At 41.1% G+C, this 20,732-nt stretch overlaps 2 protein-coding genes across 2 annotated transcripts; one reads left to right on the top strand and one right to left on the bottom strand.

The window, feature by feature from the left end:
- Nucleotides 1–188: 188 nt before the first annotated feature.
- On the top strand, nucleotides 189–13,550 carry LOC125240920. Its single transcript, XM_048149115.1, has 13 exons — nucleotides 189–351; nucleotides 3,531–3,654; nucleotides 4,271–4,417; nucleotides 8,051–8,226; nucleotides 8,744–8,938; nucleotides 9,171–9,386; nucleotides 10,249–10,429; nucleotides 10,603–10,816; nucleotides 10,904–11,177; nucleotides 11,401–11,549; nucleotides 12,076–12,316; nucleotides 12,643–12,789; nucleotides 13,213–13,550. Exons 1-13 carry the CDS (start codon nucleotides 340–342, stop codon nucleotides 13,279–13,281), a joined length of 2,145 nt encoding a protein of 714 aa, XP_048005072.1. The 5' UTR covers nucleotides 189–339; the 3' UTR covers nucleotides 13,282–13,550.
- A 951-nt stretch (nucleotides 13,551–14,501) lies between these two features.
- On the bottom strand, nucleotides 14,502–19,646 carry LOC125242225 (race-specific elicitor A4-like). Its single transcript, XM_048150959.1, has 3 exons — nucleotides 19,491–19,646; nucleotides 16,335–16,595; nucleotides 14,502–14,529 (listed from the first exon to the last, which is right to left on the bottom strand). The coding sequence occupies exons 1-2, from the start codon at nucleotides 19,559–19,561 to the stop codon at nucleotides 16,376–16,378; spliced, it is 291 nt and encodes a 96-aa protein (XP_048006916.1). The 5' UTR covers nucleotides 19,562–19,646; the 3' UTR covers nucleotides 14,502–14,529; nucleotides 16,335–16,375.
- Nucleotides 19,647–20,732: the final 1,086 nt, after the last annotated feature.

Here is a 20,732-nt window from a genome sequence, read left to right as displayed (position 1 = left end):
AAGTTTCCGTAAAATAATTATTGAAGTTATTGTCACATTTCTTTGACATCAAATGTGACATGGTCGTAATTTCATGGTTCTAAAAGTGTAATCATAGATTTAATACAATTACATGAAAACTTGTTCGTCACAACAATCAGGTTCCTTTTTCAATAAAATCACCTTGACGTTGTCAAAGGCAATGAACGTCTCACAAATTCTCATGTTTGAATAATGTTTATTTACCGAAAATTCGCAGCATAATACCAAATTTCCCCCCCATGCCTATAAATTGAGTGTCACCAACAATAATTAGATTATTTTCATTATTTCGAGGAAACTGAAGCCGAGGGAATCAGGATGCATGACACGGTAACTGTTTTATTTCCATATACTTAAATGTAGCTTTTTTTCTAAACAAAGCATTATTCTCACAACTTTAAATCCTATTCTTATGTTATAAGTGCTCTCTTTCTGATATGGATCACCATATCAACACCATATCAAACAAGGAAAATGTATCAACATTTTCCTTGTTTTCATTAAACGCAGGTACTCCACATCCTGCTGCCTTAGTTATTGAATAAAAGGGTTTCATGAATAAATAAAATATGTTTGATAACATGGCAGAGTGCTCGGTATAGAACCGTCTTTGATACCTACTTAGGTACTCATACAGTCTTTGAACGTGTATGAAAAAGCTTTATTTTACTGGCTTTCGCTTCCTCTTATGATACCAGAAGCTTTCAATGTATTTTGTCTATAAATCCTAAGAAAAAAAACCTTTATAGATCTTGAGACGTACGATATTTAAAGGTGTTGTACAGTCGCCGTCACACATATCGAGCTGCCGATAGAGACAGAAGCGTCACACACGCCTTAGATTCATTAAGTAATATTTCTATGACACACGCATACTTTGTCAATTCGATAGATTGTTTGCATGGCGAATATATCAACGAATGCAGTCATAATTTCTCCATGCGCTTTTGCAGTTGATGGTAGTATGTCGCCGCGAGATAGACTACCCGTCCTTATGTCATTAATACAGTTAGAAGAAGACGTGGCATCTATCTCCTCTATACTCCCGCGGCCATCTGATGGGCGACTGTTGATAGTACGTTAATATGTTTATGAGCACTTCAGCCTCTCCTCTATGTTATCTGATGGCGACTGATGTACCTTAGGATACCAAAGTTAATACGAATTTATGTTACCTGTAAGTGCATGGTTAGATTGGTTAGCTAACTTAACTTACTAAATACGAGTAGTGACCCCTCGAATAAGACCTGTTAAAATATATTACCCTGTAAATATTCTTCAAGGCAAGTTTACATGAAGTACTTTTGTAAAATGAGACTTGAGACAAACTTTACTATGCATCAGAGACTGATGAAGTGGTCGTTCAACGTTAAAGTGATGGTCGACTCGTCCGATATGTGCCCTCGTAACCCCGATATGACCTCCTTAAAGGTCGGGGCTCAAAGTTAGCTCATAAAGAAATTTGAGTGAGACTTTGTATAGCGAAATCTGAGGTATATTGATGAGGTTATTAAGCTGTGTATTTTGGTTTGTATATCACCTCATTTTACTAATTTAACCAGTTTTGTCAAAAAAGACCTTTTCGAATTATCGAGTTATGTAGACACAAACTGAGCAACATCAGCATGCAATTAAAAAAAAAATTGAACAGATTCTAACTTCAAATATTGTTGTGGTTTTGATATACTTCGATCCTTGCTGAATTTAAGCCGTGTGCGAGCGTCACACGCGCAGCATAGTTACCAAGACTATCGTCATGGTCGTATCAAAACAACCTTCCTTAACATTAACAGATTGTTAAATTGGAATCCAGTAATTTTACTCGAATGAAATTGGTTAGTAGCAACTGATGCATGAACGCTAAATATTCACAATATTTTTTCCGTTTTGTCTTAACTTTAAAGCGATATCGACAGTGCTCACAGGGATCGGATACCGGTATTTTCAACCAAACCGGTTTTGGCTCTAGACGTCAAACCGAAAAAATAGTGTTCTTGTTTTCGGTTACCGGTTTTTAACCGGTTAATATGAGAGAACTGTTCTTCAGCAGATCTGTTTCTGTTGAACGAAATTAACCGGTTTCTACGTCAGAGATGTCAACGTCAGAGATACAACGACTCTTTTCTCATTTGCAGGCAGCGAAACTTTGGTGCGAATGACAATTTTATGACGTCAAGCTACAAACTATTATGTTAAAAGTATCTTTGAAATGGACCTTATAGTCATGTATATAAGGCGTATCTTTCGGTGTAGGTAAATGCACTCCGATACGGTTCAATAATTTGGTCCGGTCAGTAATCTCTCTCCGTAGTCTAGCGGTCTGGGACATGGACTAGGAATATGGAGGTACCGGGTTCGATCCTCGTAGTGGGCAAGCTTTTTCCATGTTTGCATTTTAAAATTTAATGTTGTTACACTGTGTAATGTGATTCCTAGTAGTTTTAAGTAGATTATGTGACAAGTAAAACATTTCAAAAAAATTAACATTTACTTTTTTATGTGAAAATACATTCAAAAAGAGTAAAAAAACACAAAAAAAAAGTCATAGAATATTTTTTGTTTTTACATCAAAAATGCATGTGGTTAAAATCTTTCGGGTTATTCAGGCCCACGGTGTTTATTTTCTTTTCTTGTACAATAAAATATGATTTTTTTTTTCATAATTTCGAGTTAAAATGTAATAAATGAATATAACCTCTTTCTACCGAAGTCTCTGGCTAAAGGTATCAATTATTGCATTTAATGAGGAGGCACACTCAAAAGTTATGACAGATGGCGCCGTCCCGTCCTTCCATTGCACAGATGAAGAATTTCATACGTGAGAGAGAGAAGATGATATTTGTTTTCTCTCTCTCACATATGAATCAAATCAAATCAAATCAAATCAAATATCTTGACAGTGACATGGCTAGACACCTGCACAGGCGCCGCCTGGTGGGATAACTTTTAGTAATTATGTTAATAATTACTCAATGTGGGATAAAATGTCAGTGTGCCTCCTCATTTAAGTCAATGTCTGACATACCGATTTATAACTTCACAATAAAAAGGTGCAATATCAGTGTATTGCTAGTGCTCATATTCTCTACAGTTAAGTACGATACTCGGTTGGCTTAGAACAAGGATATGCACTGCTGTAATTCGAGCCACCAGCATGTGCATTACGAGGCACACGTCACAAATTTAAACCTACAGCGAAACTGTTGGGTTTTGATAACGGAGCATCAGCCATTCCCAACTTCAATTAATGAATGCGAAGATGTGAATAATTTGTTTTGTTTTTATAATCTCTTTACTCTGTTATCAGTTTTTATAAATACTTATATGATATGGATCATATGGATGTAGATCAAAAAAATAACGATACAATATATTCTCTACAGTTTGGACTTCGGCCATTTGATGACACCTACGAACCTAACCTGCTTATACCTGGATTACCTAGACTTTTTACGTTTTAGACCGGGGAATGAAATTGACAGTAAAAAGTAATGTAATGTCTGTTCCAGATATTGCGGCTCGCCGATGTCTGGAAGACATGCAACAAGATCCGCGCCGCCGCCTTCCGCGTCGGCCTCAACCTGTGGGACTGGTACCGCCCGCTCGACCCTGAGGGCAACTCGCTCATCTCTGGTAAAATCTATACCTACTGCTTCCTACTTCTACTCTATTAGATTTTTTTATATACCACGTCGGTGGCAAACAGGTACACGGTCCGTCTGATGGAAAGCGGACACCGTAACCTATGGACGCCTGCAATTCAAGGGGTGTCACATGCGCGTTGCCGACTCATTAGATACTTTGAAGAAGTCCACTCCTTTTTTGAAGTACCCCATACTGTAGTTCATCGGAAATATGTACCACGGCAGGGAGCTCATTCCACAGCCGGAGCGTCCGCGGGAGGAAATTCCTCTGAAACCGCACGGTGCGCGATCATTTAGGTTGCAAAGTGATCTGGATACATTGCAAGAACTCTCAAACGTTAAGTACTAGTCTCTTCTCACAAAATGTCACACAACAAGCAAATTATAATTCTTTTGCCTCCTTCAGTGTCAATCCGAGACAAAATCCATTTTCAGAAATAGTCCCTTACTCCCTTGGTTAATTAAGTGCGCAAGCAAAGTTTTTCAAGATTGGGCTTTTAGCAGGAGCTCAAGACATTTCCATATCCTTAGATCGTCCCTATCGCCCTCCAAAGTTGCTACATAAAGTAGATACTTACATAAAACTTCATAATATATGTTTTCAGAGTCGAAGTTCGTGTCGGTGCTAGCTGGACCGCTTCGCTCCGTGGTCGGCCTGTCTGATGCCGAGATCTCGCAACTTGCCGACTACTTTCGTGCCCAAGACGGACGAGTCTTGTACCACCAGCTGTGCCAGCTTATCCATGGAGAAGGTGAGTCACTGTGGTAATGGCAGGGCTAGGTAATTTCTTCACATTCCCAAATTTGAGTTAGTGCTGTAATGGTTTGTAACATTCGGATATCTCACAATTTGCTGACTACTTCCGCGTGCAAGATACTTAGACCGTCGTACTACCACCTATTATCCTTGATGATTAGTTACTGTGGCTATATCAAGGTTAGACAATTCCTTCACAGTCCCTAGTTCGCGTTGGTGCTTTAGTCGGTTTCTAAGATGCCAAGATTTTGTCATATATATTTTTATAATTCAGTCTTAGTCCGTTTTCAAATTATCCGATCCGATATCGGATGTCGGAAGGATTTCAATAGAAAAAATCCAAGATTGTAATGAATGGGATATCGGTCTGACATCCGATATCGGATCGGATAATGTGAAAAAGCACTTAGAACCAGCTTACGTGTGTTATTTACTCCTCTGTCTCAATACATATTTACATGGCGCAGTCGGTAGGATACGAACCTACGCTCCCAAAGGGAATCTGATTTCCAAGTTGTCCACTACTTCGACGCGCTGGACGGATGCGTCTTCTGCCACTAGCTTTGACAACTAGTCGTATTCATGGCCAAAGTGAGTCACAGCATTAGAAACACCGTGGGCTGGGCGTCCACAGCTGACGCGGGCGCAACGAGCGGACGGCACACATATTTTAGGTAAAAACCGTAGTACTCGTACCCATTGGCTAAGCTGCCGAAGCCGTGGCGCCTTTTTTTCACCAATAATGTTTGGTTCTGCAACTATTTAACATACATACATACATATAATCACGCCTGTATCCCATAAAGGGGTAGGCAGAGCACATGAACTACTTAGTTTCAGTGCCATTTTATATCTAACTAAAGAAGCTCATTTTCGACAATTCTACAATTATGTAGTAAAAAATAACCCAGTTTAGTTATCCAAAACATATTTCTGTAAATAGTTTGTCGTTACAGTAAATATCCGGAAAACAATGAGGGCAATGAGCACGCGAGCTGAACATTACGTTCCGTCTACACTCACCTAATATCTGAACTTTGCCAATAATTTTTATATTAAAGGAAAAAATGTAAAAATTTACGCTTCCGGCGGGACTTGAACCCGCACCATTTTTGCAATCCGTGCAATGCTCTTACCAATTGAGCTACGGAAGCCACGCCGGACCTCGCAAATCTTTCCATGCCTTTCCTTTTTGTACACACGTCTTGGGGTGACGTCTGCTGGGGTGATGGTGCGGGTTCAAGTCCCGCCGGAAGCGTAAATTTTTCCATTTTTTCCTTTAATATAAAAATGTTTAGAATCGTTAGCAGACGTTTCTGCTTAATAAAAATTAATTTGCCAATAATGCCTAAGTAAATCATACCTTCACTGAACTCCAAGTATGTATTTACTTGCCTGTTCATTTTATTAGTAAAGCGTGTTGAATGTGGAAGAATCTTTGGCCTAATTTTCGGGTTGCGGAGCAAGAAGCGAGTTATGAGGACGTTTTAAGCACAGTTCATTGATATAATTAGGTACCTATACCTAGTATACATACATACCAGGACTATCAGGTATTGCTACTTATAGACTCCTCTGTTGTCGTTTGTTTTTCGGCATAGGTCCATGGGCGACGATAACCGCTTCCCATTCCGGCGTGTCTGCTAGATAGCTGTTTTAATTGCTAATAAAATAACGGTTTCCCTTACAGACGGCGTAGAGAGCTGCTCTGGCACGTGTATTAAATAATAAATTTAATATTAATAGTACCTCCTATCTATCTTGCTGAGCCTTCAACATTCCTATACGTATTTTAATACATAAGTTCGAGAAATAGTACCATTTTGGTGACAACTCATGTCTAAATTGTCTGCATTTTGTATTTTTCTTAATAAATATTCAACATTCAACATACCTACGTCTTTTGATCTTCGAAGCGTACTGGAAACTGGAAGCGTAGCGGTGTACCTATTGTATGAGTATTGAGTATAGCTAGAGGTGTACATATGCGTATATAGCAGAAAACCTTTCGTAGTACTTTGAGTCTCTCATGCTTGAGAATGCTTGAGAAACGTGAACAACTGAACATGTGTTCATACACATAACACACTTGCAGTAAGTAGGTAATTATAACATTTTCAGAAAATAAATTGAATTGTTTTTAATACCTACATATTAATGTTTAAATAAATCAAGTTCTTGGACAATCTTAATTATTAAAAGAAGGAAATTGTAAAGCTATTAAAGTCCCTGTTGGACATGATCTCAAATAACTCGATATCCGGAACTCAATGAAAATCTTTAAAGTAAAACAGCCAGTCTCTTTCAGTTGACTGTTCTCTTTACTCGTAGGCTCTGTAGGTACCGTAGGCGGCGCGGTGGCTTCGACGTTTTGCAATTTATTTGCTGTCAACTTGTCACGTCTGTTTGGTTTCCTGACATCCGTCTGAGTAATTATTTCTAAATAGAGTTAACTCTATCTCAATTATATATAGAGATCGAGAGTGTTGGCAGCTTTGCCATTTCGTGACCTAATTCGGAAGCGAAAACAACGCTTTTAAGCAGGTGCTACCCCCTACAGTTCACATGTTCGCATATTGCCAGCTAGTGACTTCTAACATGAAATACTACTCGACTAGGAAACAAATCAAATTATTTTGTTGAATATTTTTTGATTTGTTTTTTTTTTTAGTAGTCACACTACTATAAGTATATAAATTATAAATTGAAATAGATATCATACACGAAAGAAAAAACGACAAGGCCCAATGGTGGCCGAGCCGGGAATCGAACCCGGGTCTTCAGCTTACGCGGCTAACGTCTTCACCTCTAGAAATCTTGGGCGGGCGGGTGGTCTTAACGGCTACCAGTGGACCTTGTCGTTTTTTCTTTCGTGTATGATATCTATTTCAATTTATAATGAAATAATACTGTCTTCTGTTATTATAATAACAGCTGTCATCTCAATACATTATTGCATTTTAAGGTTGTTTAAGTGTACCGCATCCAAACGATGGGGAACATTTTATGAACTATATACTTGGTTCGATCACGATACGTTTTCATGGGGATAGGTAGGTACATATTTACATAATACATAAGCAGCTAGGTTAAACTTAGCGAGGGTGAGGTTGGCTATATTACCAGCAATCTGTTTTCAAGAACGGAGGAACTTGTGTGAACAAGTTGCCAGAACTTAGTACTTACCCGTTATTATACAGTTACAAAGTGAAATTCTGGCAAATGGGGGTATCCCACAGTTACATACATACATACCATGAACTTTATTATAGCAGGTCTAGTGTGTGCTGTGATAGAATGCCCTCGAAGCCCTGAATGACGTCACATGTCGCTCGTGACATTTGCCCCGCGGCGAGGGCACTCGCGTCGAGGGCATAAGCTTCTTGCCACTTCACATAACGAGGAATCAGCGCCAGTCTTAAAGAGTTTTCTTTGGCTTTGTTAATTTTAAATTAAAATCAAAAAGCCTACTGGTAGAAGTAAACATTTTCGATCTTTAATTACATACTTGAGGGAACGATTTTCTTTTTCGGGGTGGTTCACAAACTTTTCCTGATAACGTTATCATGTCATGCTTACTCTCTAGCTTTTTATGGAGTAACGTTTAATAAGATTTGATATGTTACAGATGCGGGCGGGCGCGACAAGATTTCAGCCGACTGTCTGTTGGAGGCCTGTCCCCCACCGCCGGAGCCAGAATGCCACCGTCTCGACCAGTGGCAGATGAGGCGCCTCTGCTGCCTACTGGCCACAATCGCAGCGAGAGAACTGCCTTTGAAACCTTATTTCCAGGACTATGAGCTGGTAATGTACACAAATTGACTTCAATATAGCAGACTGTCTGTCGTTGGCCTGCCCTCCGCTGGCAGAGCCAGAATGCCATTGCCTCAACCAGTGACAGATGAGGCGTCTTTGCTGCTTGCTAGCCACCATCGCAGCCCGGGGTGGTTCCCGTTCCCTTGAAACCCAAACTTTCAAGACTATGAGCTGACTATGAGACTACCGAATTTTGGCTTTGCTGGACTACAGTATACGTAGTGCGAAAAGATTTTCCTTCGTATTTTTCCGGAAATGTTCGTATTTGCCACGCTAGTTCAGACAGTGTCAAGTCAATACGCTAACACTGACTGAAATAGCATGACACGTTCGTACGTTTCCGTAAAAATACGAAGTAAAAGCTTCTCTTAAATACACATCTGTATATTTTTGGTCAGAGGACGGAGGAGGAGGAGGAGGTTTCATATTTTTGGTCAGAGGATGGTGGATCAAATTTCCTCCAAAAATAGAGACTAGTTTATACTTTCTATTTGTAATATTTCAGGTGGCAAAAAACGACGGACGCATCACGTTCGCCCATTTCGCTCGCATCCTGAACTACATCGGCGTGCTGGTGTCCACGGAGGACTTCAACCTGCTGGTGCGCCGGTTCATCAAGGACTCGTATACCCTGGACTACGTCGAGTTCCTCAAGGCCGTGGAGGCGGTGAAGAAGGAGGGCATCAGGGGACTTGGCGTGGTAAGCTTTGTACCTACTACGAACCTGAGAACAGGACGTTAAACTGAAGACGCCACGAACACTAAATTTTGATTCACGAGTCTATATTTTCGGGCGGTTGTGATGTGATGCACATTGCACAACAACATATTGTGCACAATTCAGCTTGTCACGTACTTTAACACTTTTGTGCGGCATCGGATCTTCACATTCCTAATATTTGCTTACAATAATCAAAGTTTAACTTCAACAGGAGTACAACAACCCCGCAGCCCTCATCGACACAACTCTCCCCAAGCTCTCCCGGCCCGAGATCGACGCCGGGCGCTCCACCGCTCCGCTTGGTGCCTCCGAGTGCTTCCATCCCGTACTGAAGCAGCCGAGGCCGTCGAGAGAACTCATCGAGCTGATGCTGCGGGTCCAGGAGTTCGTACTGCAGAGGAAGATACGAGTCTCGGAGTTCTTTAGAGTCAGTTATGTTTGGATACTGTAGTACCTATCAAAGTAGTCATCGGCACTACGTTCCCCAAGTTGTCCCGGCCCGAAATCGACGCCCGGCGCTCCACCGCTCCACTGGGGGCTTCAGAATGCTTCCATCCCGTCCTGAAGCAGCCGAAGCCGTCCAGGGAACTCATCGAGCTGATGCTGCGGGTCCAGGAGTTCGTACTGCAGAGGAAGATACGAGTCTCGGAGTTCTTTAGAGTCAGTTATGTTTGGATACTGTAGTACCTATCAAAGTAGTCATCGGCACTACGTTCCCCAAGCTGTCCCGGCCCGAAATCGACGCCCGGCGCTCCACCGCTCCACTGGGGGCTTCAGAATGCTTCCATCCCGTCCTGAAGCAGCCGAAGCCGTCCAGGGAACTCATCGAGCTGATGCTGCGGGTCCAGGAGTTCGTACTGCAGAGGAAGATACGAGTCTCGGAGTTCTTTAGAGTCAGTTATGTTTGGATACTGTAGTACCTATCAAAGTAGTCATCGGCACTACGTTCCCCAAGCTGTCCCGGCCCGAAATCGACGCCCGGCGCTCCACCGCTCCAACGGGGGCTTCAGAATGCTTCCATCCCGTACTGAAGCAGCCGAAGCCGTCCAGGGAACTCATCGAGCTGATGCTGCAGGTCCAGGAGTTCGTGCTGCAGAGGAAGATACGAGTCTCTGAGTTCTTTAATTAGAGTCAGTTTTACTTCGTATACCTATTAGAAAAGAAATGTAGCAGTGGTATGATAGTAGACATCTTGATGAAAAAGAGATACAGAACATTTTTTTGATAGCTATGAGATTTTAACAAAGTAAAGTAGCGTTAGTGGCCCATAAAAATAGATACTTTTGCAGGACTTCGATCCGCTGAACAGTGGTAAAATCGCGCCGGCAGAGTTCCGTCGCGCGATGGACGCGATGGGGCTGGGCACAATCCTGTCGCCACAGGAGGCCATCTGCGTGCTTCGTCACTACGTGGACCCCAACGACAACAATCGCATCTGCTGGCGGACGTTTGAGGATGACTGCGATCAAGGTAGGTAGGTACTATTTGACCTCGAGAAAGTGAAGCAGGGTGACGTGTGCCCCAACCCATCCAAAGTAGCCACTCCTCAGGTGTCGAATCCATAAATAAGTTTTTGAAGTAAATTGTTATATCTGCATAGTGTCTTTGTTAATTAAAAAAAATATTGTCAATTCCATGCACAGTATTCGCCATAAAGGAGCTCGAGAAGCACCCGGACGTCCACGCAGGCGCGGTAGCGGAAGCTGTAGCGGCTCTGCCAGCTATTGGGTCAGCGAGCGAGCGAGGCGGGCTGGGAGAAGACGAGCTGGACGCGGCGCAAGCGGCGTTGCTGCGAGTGCGAGCCGCCGTGAAGGAGAGGAGCATAGACTTGAGGCCGTCGTTCGGAGAGCATGATGAGTTAGTGATTTTTAGCGTTCCCTTTGTTACAAACAAGCTTAATCTATTTTGCTTTATTTTATTGGAACCTATATCTTCTGTTCTCAGGCACAACAACGGTCACGTATCCCGCGGCCAGCTCCGCCGCGTGCTCGCCCGGCTCGGCGTGCTGCCCACGCCCGAGCAGGTCCGAGCTTTAGAACTCCGCTACCTGGACGACTGCGGCTTCAGCTACGTGAAGCTCCTGGACGACCTGGAGGAGCGGCCGGTGGAGAGCGCGGTCATCTCGGGGCCGTCGATCGCGCCGCGTGGAGCCAAGAGCAGGAAGGTCAACCCGCTGGAAACGGACATTGTGCAGATACTCGCCAAGATTAAGGGGAAGGTATGTAAAAGCCACAGAACAAAGTAAAAGCAATTCCGGCAACTTTTTTCTAAAAGTATGCCTTATATAAAAGACTGAACTAGCGCCCAGCAAAGACTTACATACCAACAAAACTTACTAATTAGGTAAATCTTCTTAAATAATGGGAATTGTGTTCCGATTTTGTGATTTATTTAACCAACCCATAAAAACAGAGAACGTATCGGATACTTCTCATACGCAGATGATGCGCGAAGGCATTCGGCCTTTAGACTTCTTGCGGCAGTATGACAAGCATAACGAGCTGGTGATCCCGCGCGCCGACTTCTACCGCGGGCTGGCGTCCGCGGGTCTCGCCCTGACTCCATTGGAGATGGATACTCTTATGGAAGTGTGAGTACTAACATGTACTTTTCTGTAGTCCCATGTAACATTGAATGCAAAACCCTATGCTAGCAGACATCAACCATGGCATTTCTTAGTCTTTTAAGTGCAGCAGTCAGTTTTTATAAATCTCACATGGTTATGGTCATACCCATCAAGTCTTGACATGATGTATTAAATTTTATGTAGAGTCATAGCAAAGGTCCAAAAGCGTTCTGCTTTGATATAACATGAATTCACTTCTGGAAAAGGTAACTGTCGATCGAGATGGTGTTGCTAAAGTATCTCAGTTGAGGGGCGTGACTAATGGAACTGAACACTCGATATTGTATAATAGCATAGCATCCTACCGGCTGCGCCATGTAGGTATTTTTCTTCGATAAAACTATGTAGGACGGTTTCAATGGTGCGTTATACCTCTAAAAAGTCTATTTAATGAAATTATTGCCGCAATTCTTAAACTAGGCCACGACATATGCAGCTATAGGAGCAAACCTAAGCATAGTTTCTTAAAGATGGTGTTTTTATTACTTAGGTTCTGCGCGCCCGCCCGTCGTCGCTACGTAGAGTACCGGCGCTTCGCGGACACCGTGGGCGAGTGCCTCACTCAGGGCAGCCTAGAGCGGGCGCCACTCCTCGAGCCCATTCCCCACGTCCCGACCATTGACTCCCCGCTCAACCATCTCAACTTTGAAGAGAGACACACAGTGTCCCTCGCCCTCACCAAGCTGGCTAAGTTCCCTGACCAGCTGTCCAATATTCTCGAGGTGTTTAAGGTACGTCATTACGTCTTCATTACCCGTCTTCGCGGAAAGGCTTCTTTGACAGTTGGTAACCTTAAAATAGTATAAGAGAAGGTCAAATAAGTCTGCCTTGAACGAGCCCCACTCCTCGAACCCATATCTCATCTAACTAATCTATGTGTGGTTGGCTCTAAAGTCTTCTGTAATTTTACAAGAGTAGAATGAAGTGTGATTTTGGCATGTAACCCCCGGCATCGGTAGGTCGGTAAAAGGATTAACAGAAGACATCACATCTATAGTCAATAACAGAAAACCATATTTTTCGAACCACCTTTCACGCTAATGAACTTTTTCAATAGGATATGGACAAGGAGCGTTGCGGCACGATTCCGCGCGTGTCTGCAGATCGGGCGCTCTGTGCACGAGGTCTACTCTCACTAGTGTCCGCACGGGAACTGGATCTAATCTACAAGGCGTTTGGCTACCAGCGCGGCTGCGGCGACGAGGTACGAGATGAGCCCACAACGCCGTTTTAACGTTTCACATTATTTACAGCTGTAGTGCGAAAAGATTTGCCTTCGTATTGTTACGGAAACGTACGAACGTGTCATACTATTTCAGTCAATCTCACTACAAAATGTACTGACATTAATTGAACTAGCATGACAAATCCGAAAGTTTCCGGAAAAATTCGAAGGAAACCCCTTTTGCACTACATCTGTACTTAAAGAGAGCTGAAACGGGAATCCTCTCGCATTTTGCACGATTTGAAGCGAGGCTGTTACAAATCTCTCAATTCCACTACTGGAATTTTCGTGAATTTGAATTGAGTTTTAGACTTTTTGCTTGCTCGGCATATTAAAGCAAGTTAGCACAATTTTACCCAGTCATGTATCAGTCTGCTAGAAATAAAGTTGGTCTATTTTCAGGTGAACTATCGAGCGTTGTGCAGCGCCCTAGACATCTTGTTCGCAACGGCGAGCGGACCACCTTGCTGAACCATGCATCTTCGAACGACCACCAAAAGTCCAGTCACCATCAGTCATATCGCATCAGTCATATCGAAGCGGCCACGGAACTCATAAATATCTGAATACAACGATATTGTTACAATTCAAGCGTATTGGTCGCTGAAATTAAACTGGTGACTCACCTATAGGTGGAGAGAATGGGCAGAACAGTTTTCTATGTCGTCTAAAATAAAACGTCTATTGTTACGTACCGTGCTTTGTTTGAAATTTAGTAAACGTGTATTGTACTTACCGATTGCATTACTATTTATTTGTGTAGACTATATCCCTCTTTTCACAGGAATTTCATAAGCACCTGCAATCCTGCATAGCACATTTCAAAATGCCCAGAGTTTAACAGCTGACTTTATAACTGTGGCGTTATGAGACAAAAGTAACCCCATTGTCGCAGAAGGAAACTCTTAAGAAGTTGCCAATGTTGCCATACTAATACGAGCAATTTACTTTCATTATGGTAAGCGACTAGGCGGTTCTTTTTACTTGATAACGTCACCTCTTAATCAGTAACATTGAAGAGATGTATACTTATAAAGCATAGCGCCATCTAACTAACATTAAATTTGTAAAATCAACTAACATGAAAAGTTTCTTTGAGAGCACTGGTGGCCTAGCGGTAAGAGCGTGCGACTTTCGATCTAAAGGTCGCGGATTCAAACCCCGGCTCGTACCAATGAGTTTTTCCAAAGACATATATAACTCCGTAATACTCGATCCTCTTTGGTTTTTCGGAACTTATGTGCGAAATGTAATTTAATATTTTGCCAGTCGCTTTTCGGTGAAGGAAAATATCGTGTGGAAACCGAACTAATTCCAATAAGGCCTAGTTACCCTTCGGTTTAGAAGTTCAGATGGCAGTCGCTTTCGTAAAACTAGTGCCTACGAATCTTAGGATTAGTTGTCAAAGCGGACCCCAGGCTCCCATGAGCCGTGGCAAATGCCGGGATAACGCTAGGAGGATTATGATGAAAAGATCATTCATTTGCTTTCATTTTCTAATATACCTACTGAAATGCAAAATCTCACAAAATGGAACAAACATCTGCCACCATAGTCATGTTGTTTGAAAAATACTATAAAAATATTAAAATAAAAATACATTATTGTAAATAAGAGTGCAAAGTGCTAACGCCATCTAGTATGTCTTTCATAAACTGAAGTTATTATTTTTAAAAGAAATAAAAACCATATTTTGAATCTTACAGTATTAATGAAGCTTTAAACACTATATTCTCATTAAATAATACGAATTCGGTTGGATATGACTCTATTAGCACCAAACTATTAAAGTTATGCGCCCACAAGCTAGTGTTTCAAATCGACGTCTCTTGCTAGCTTTGATTTAATTAAATTTGTAACCGAGTGTCTTGACCGTAAAGAGCCTGTCATAGCATTATTTTTGGATATGTCTAAGGCATTCGATTTTGTAAATCATAAAACGCTTCTCAATAAACTTTACAATTATGGCATTAGAGGGAAAGCTCAGGACTGGTTTACTAGCTACCTAAGTGAAAGAAGACAGTGCACAGAAATATCTAAAATAATGAATGATGAAAAAGTCTGTGTCAAGTCAGAATATAAAATTAATAGACGAGGAGTTCCTCAAGGAAGCATTTTAGGACCAATATTGTTTCTTCTATACATTAATGACCTTCCCGATCAAACAACTCACAAATGTATATTGTTTGCCGATGATACGACTTTACTGTTTAGATGTACGAACCTTAATACTTTTGAAAATGAAATAAATGAAACTGTTAGAACCATAGTAAATTGGCTGAATATACACGATCTTAAAATTAATATTGATAAAACCAAAGCTGTACAATTTCGAACTAGTAAGAGCCAAGCATTATCATTAAATGTAATGTACAACGATACCAAAGTAGAAATGGTAAATTCGACTGTCTTTCTGGGATTAACTCTTGATGACTACTGTAAATGGAAGAAACATATTGACACTGTATGCTCTAAAATAAACCGATTCGTGTTTGCACTCAAACGGCTCAAAGAAATCGCATCCTTAGACACAGCTTTAAATGCCTATCATAGCTACGTATCATCTGTGTTACGATATGGTGTCATAATCTGGGGTAACTCTGTTGACATTAATAGAGCATTTAAAGCCCAAAAAAAGTGTATCAGAGCATTATGTGGAATCGGTACAAGAGAATCATGTAGACCCATGTTTATAAAACTTAAAATTCTGCCCTTGGCATGTATATATATAGCAGAAATATGCATTTTTGTAAAGAAACACTACCAATACTTTACTTTCGTAGCACAAGTCAATCCAAACGCCAGAGCTAATCGATTAAACAAGCTTCTTGGTACGAGAAACAATTTGGCACTTTACCGCAGTAATGTAGACGGGATGACATATATTATATATAATAAACTGCCACAATATTTAAGAGACATGCCATTTGTTAAATTTAGACGAGCGGTCATAGCATTTTTAAGTAATCATAATTTTTATAGCGTTAAGGAATATTTAAATGAAGACAAACAAACAAACAAACAAACAAAGCATTTATTGCAAACATATTACAAACATATAACATGTGGGAGTAATATGACCCTGCAAGGGCGCAGCAATCTTACAACTACTTAATAGTAGGTATATAAATAAATTACAAATTAGGTTTTACAAGTTATTAATAATACTTTTAGCTACTTAATTTTGTTATAATAGGTATTAATTAAACATTCTGTCATCAAAAAACTCTTGCAATGTATAAAAGGTTTTGCTTATTAGATATGCTTTAGTTAACACTTTGACATTTATCCGTAATTAATCTTATTATAAATCTGAATTTTGAAACAATAATTTAATAAATGGTGTATATAATTATGTAATATAATATTGTAAATAGATTTAAATAATAAGATTTGCATGCCTACTAGTATAAGGTACTGACATTATCTGGACATACATAACACAAATGATATTACCACCTTATCTGTACATAATGTTAAGCAAATAAATGCATTTCATTTCATTTCATTTCATTTCATTTCATTTATTGTCCGTGTATCCAGTAATTGCCAGTATCATGTAGTTTTATTGACGGCACCCAGAGCGGTGCGGGTGGTCGCAGACGTGCGTGGTGGTGTTAAAGTGCAGGCCGGCCGGACACGTGCGGCAGATGGGCGCCGCGTGCCCCGGCGGGCAGTAGTAGAACAGCCCGCACGCGTCTGGGTGCGGGTGCAGCCCGTCGCTGGACGGGAATGGGCAGCTTACAGGGGTCACCGACAAGATCTTGCATATCACGGGGATATCGCTAGGAAGGAAGGTTCTCCTTTAGCGCCTGATAGTTTTATTGTAGCAGCAGTAAAGTTAGGGAGTGGAGCAGATACTAAGATAAGTTCAGATTCTGAGATTTACTCCATAGCGCCATCTAGTGTGATATGTGCAACGTAACTCCGTCTACTTGTTGTCTAACCGCCATAGTTAACAGACATGGAAATCCCCACGAAATTCCTATACATATTTTTAGCGAACGCTAAAGCTAGGAACATATTACGCGGACGTCCGCCGTCGCGCGACCGCGGACGCGGATCTAGACAATGAATATACACTTAACCGTGCAAACTATCGGCCGTCGGTCGTGGACGTGGCCTTGAGGGCACGGATGTCCGATCGAAATCTGGCTCGCTGGATGTTTTGGTCAGCCGAAGCCACGTCCCGAAGACCGTGCACACTGATCGACCGCGGACGTCCGCGTAGTATGTTCCTAGCTTAAATAATTCTGTAACGGATGGTTTGGTGCTAGCGACCCTTAGTGCGTTTTCACATTATCCGATCCGATATCGGATGTACAGATATATCCCATACATTACAGGCGCCTCCTTGGATTTTTTCCATTGAAATCCTTCAGACATCCGATATCGGATCGGATAATGTGAAAACGGACTTCTATAATTATAAATATAGGTTCGCATTTTAGAGGGTGCGCACACCGGCGACTTTTCGCTGTCTTTTTTGTCGCGCGCGACCGTGGGCTAGTATAAATTTATGAAAGTGCGCCCACGAAGCGACGCATCTTTTTAACACGCTTTTATTAGGTCGTCGTGTATGTAACTATGTATGTAATGGAATCTAAGGAAGCTAATTTAACCATCTTCCAGGAGTCGTAGCGTAATGAAAATTGGCAGCTATATGTAGTTCCGATGACAATACAATAATATGGTACTGTTGAGCTGATCTGATGATGGAGTCGGAAGATATGAACTGGAACTACATGATGGAATATCGTATCATAGCTGTTTTTGGGCTTCTTAGGAAAGTCTTGTAATGAACTTTGACTACAATTAGGTTTCAAGGTCTGATGATGGAGCCGAAAGATATGAACTGGAACTACATGATGGAACATCGTATCATAGCTGTTTTTGGGCTTCTTAGGAAAGTCTTGTAATGAACTTTGACTACAATTAGGTTTCAAGGTCTGATGATGGAGCCGGAAGATATGAGCTGGAACTACATGATGGAACATCGTATCATAGCTGTTTTTGGGCTTCTTAGAAAAGTCTTGTAATGAACTTTGACTACGATTAGGTTTCAAGGTCTGATGATGGAGCCGGAAGATATGAACTGGAACTACATGATGGAACATCGTATCATAGCTGTTTTTGGGCTTCTTAGAAAAGTCTTGTAATGAACTTTGACTACGATTAGGTTTCAAGGTCTGATGATGGAGCCGGAAGATATGAACTGGAACTACATGATGGAACATCGTATCATAGCTGTTTTTGGGCTTCTTAGAAAAGTCTTGTAATGAACTATGACTACGATTAGGTTTCAAGGCCTGATGATGGTGCCGGAAGATAAGAACAGAAAAAGGGGGGCTCGAGGGGGAAGCATGAAAGAAAGATCAACGTAGTATTTAAAATAAGTTGGGTTAGCGTTTTCTTGTGACCTTTCAGAGCAAACAAAGGGGAGCTCGGGGGCGAAGCCCCCGCATAAAAGAAAGATCAACGTTGTATTTAAAATAAGTTGGGTTAAGGTTTTCTTGTGATCCTTAAGAGTAAAGAAAAGGGGGGCTCGGGGGGCGAAGCCTCCCGCATGAAAGAAAGATCAACGTAGTATTTAAGATAAGTTGGGTTAGCGTTTTCTTGTGACCTTTAAGAGCAAACAAAGGGGGGCTCGGGGGGCGAAGCCCCCCGCATAAAAGAAAGATCAACGTAGTATTTAGAATAACTTGGGTTAACGTTTTCTTGTGACCTTTAAGAGTAAACAAAGGGGGGCTCGGGGGGCGAAGCCCCCCGCATAAAAGAAAGATAAACGTTGTATTTAAAATAAGTTGGGTTAGGGTTTTCTTCTTACCCTCAAGAGTAACGAAAAGGGGGGCTGGGGGGGCGAAGCTTCCCGCATAAAAGAAAGATTAACGTAGTATTTAAAATAAGTTGGGTTAACGTTTTCTTGTGACCTTTAAGAGCAAACAAACGGGGGCTCGGGGGCAAAGCCCCCCGCATAAAAGAAAGATAAACGTTGTATTTAAAATAAGTTGGGTTAGGGTTTTCATGTTACCCTCAAGAGTAACGAAAAGGGGGGCTGGGGGGGCGAAGCTTCCCGCATAAAAGAAAGATTAACGTAGTATTTAAAATAAGTTGGGTTAGCGTTTTCTTTTGACCTTTCAGAGCAAACAAAGGGGGGCTCGGGGGGCGAAGCTCGGGGGGAAGTTCGGATTAGTATTTGTTTACAAGAAAGTCTTTCCTGTTCCAGCGCCCCACGCTTTTACAATCAAATATTATAATTAAAAGCACATAGTTTTTAAACTTCAGCTCACAAATAGAGACTTGAACGATCCATAATTTATTTTTGGCTTTTACGTGCATTTTATAAAAGCGTGTTTTATAGTGTTTTTTAAACTATTAATTTATTTCATATAAATACGTCCATGCGACAAAAAAGTTTCAGCAAAGTCGCCAGTGTGCCCTCTTACAGCCTTTAGGGGCGCCACCGTCTATGTAAACCATTTTTCATGTGGCAACTTATTGACACATTTTTGTATGGGGATGTCATAAGTGTTGCTATAAAAATAAAGTCCATCTCTTTTTTTTTTGCTAAGCTGTAGCCCTAGCCACAAGATAACGATCCAACGTTAACGGTCCATAGCCACAGATGTATTTTTATGATCACTTACTTTCTAGTTATATGTATATTCGAAAATACTTACTTCTCGGATTCGTCAGCAGCGTAGCTAGCAGCTGCTACCAGCAGAGCCAAGCCCAGAAGTTTGCAGAACATCGTGGTAGGTTCACTGATATTTTAAAATGGTAACTAAGGAATGTGCCGGTATCAATTTATACGAAAATCTGAGATCTTACATCAGATAAAATATGTAAGTACCTCTTATAAATTACAAGGAAAAGGTTTTAGCTAATGGCAAAGGCACTATTTATTGAAACATTCTTATCTGAAGTGTTTATATGTGATCCTGATCACTAAGACAATTAGAGCTCATTATTTAGGCACTGGTCCCACCACTAGCTAGTAAAGCGATGAGCTATCGGCTATTTATGGTGTGCTACTCTGCGGCGGCGCCACCATAATGAAATTCAACTAATTATATGTTAAAATGATGTTCGTAAGACGTACAGTATGTACGTATAATTTTATGACTGTACCTATAGCGGGAAACGAAATAATGGGCTTTTATTGTGGCGCCGCTGCAGAGGATGCTCTGCAGCGGCGCCACTCAGTTCTCATAGATAGCTATGACATCATCTACTTTTTTCTCATGGAAATTGATGTACCAATGCTGTTTATTATGTACGTATTGAAAAAATCACTATAACTTAGTAAATTTATGTACTTTCAGTAATTCCGCATTCCGCCTGAACGGTATGAGCTAGTATGTAAGGAGGTGTACCTACAGGTAAGCGAGAGGAAGATATGTTCCTTCCCGCTCGCTCCCGCGCTCGGCGCGTTTCGTTCTAGGTTTCAATAATTATTATTAAATTTATGCCCCTGTTGTACACTTTGCTTTTTACTTCGATTGCGAGGAATTAATTATATTTTTCTCGGCAATTTACACCACGAAATTGTCGTAAAGCGAAAGAACATAATAGGTATATAAGATAACCAATTCCCGCCAACTTTTTTTTCAACATGTGATCAGAGTTTCAGACGCTTGGTTTTTTGCCAAGTCAAAAAATTTTTAAACGATAAGTAATCGAATCCTATTTTATTTAATTTACTTAATTTAATGACAGAAAATACGGAATTCTAATAAATAATAGCAAAAATAAAATAACCTATCAAAGTTTTGTCACCTACACAATTTTATTGCTCAATAAAATTGTGCAATATGTTTTAACTGTTTGTCTCTTGAGACCGATTACCTTAGTCTTAGGCCGGCACGGCAACAGACAGTCTTAAAATTCATAATTTGATAAAGTCATAGGCTTCCCACAGA

Source organism: Leguminivora glycinivorella, chromosome 2, assembly GCF_023078275.1.
Source record: "Leguminivora glycinivorella isolate SPB_JAAS2020 chromosome 2, LegGlyc_1.1, whole genome shotgun sequence".
Taxonomy (NCBI): domain Eukaryota; kingdom Metazoa; phylum Arthropoda; class Insecta; order Lepidoptera; family Tortricidae; genus Leguminivora; species Leguminivora glycinivorella.
This window is presented reverse-complemented; position numbering and strand designations above follow the sequence as displayed.

What these genes read in the sequence shown, in the direction of transcription:
- LOC125240920 (XM_048149115.1), top strand. An exon ending in GCATCAGGGGACTTGGCGTG is followed by an intron (nt 8,939 to 9,170) that starts GTAAGCTTTGTA and finishes TAACTTCAACAG; the next exon opens with GAGTACAACAACCCCGCAGC. An exon ending in GAGTCTCGGAGTTCTTTAGA is followed by an intron (nt 9,387 to 10,248) that starts GTCAGTTATGTT and finishes ATACTTTTGCAG; the next exon opens with GACTTCGATCCGCTGAACAG.
- LOC125242225 (XM_048150959.1), bottom strand. Translation starts at nt 19,561, where the DNA reads ATGTTCTGCAAACTTCTGGGCTTGGCTCTGCTGGTAGCAGCTGCTAGC. An exon ending in GCTGCTGACGAATCCGAGAA is followed by an intron (nt 16,596 to 19,490) that starts GTAAGTATTTTC and finishes CTTCCTTCCTAG; the next exon opens with CGATATCCCCGTGATATGCA.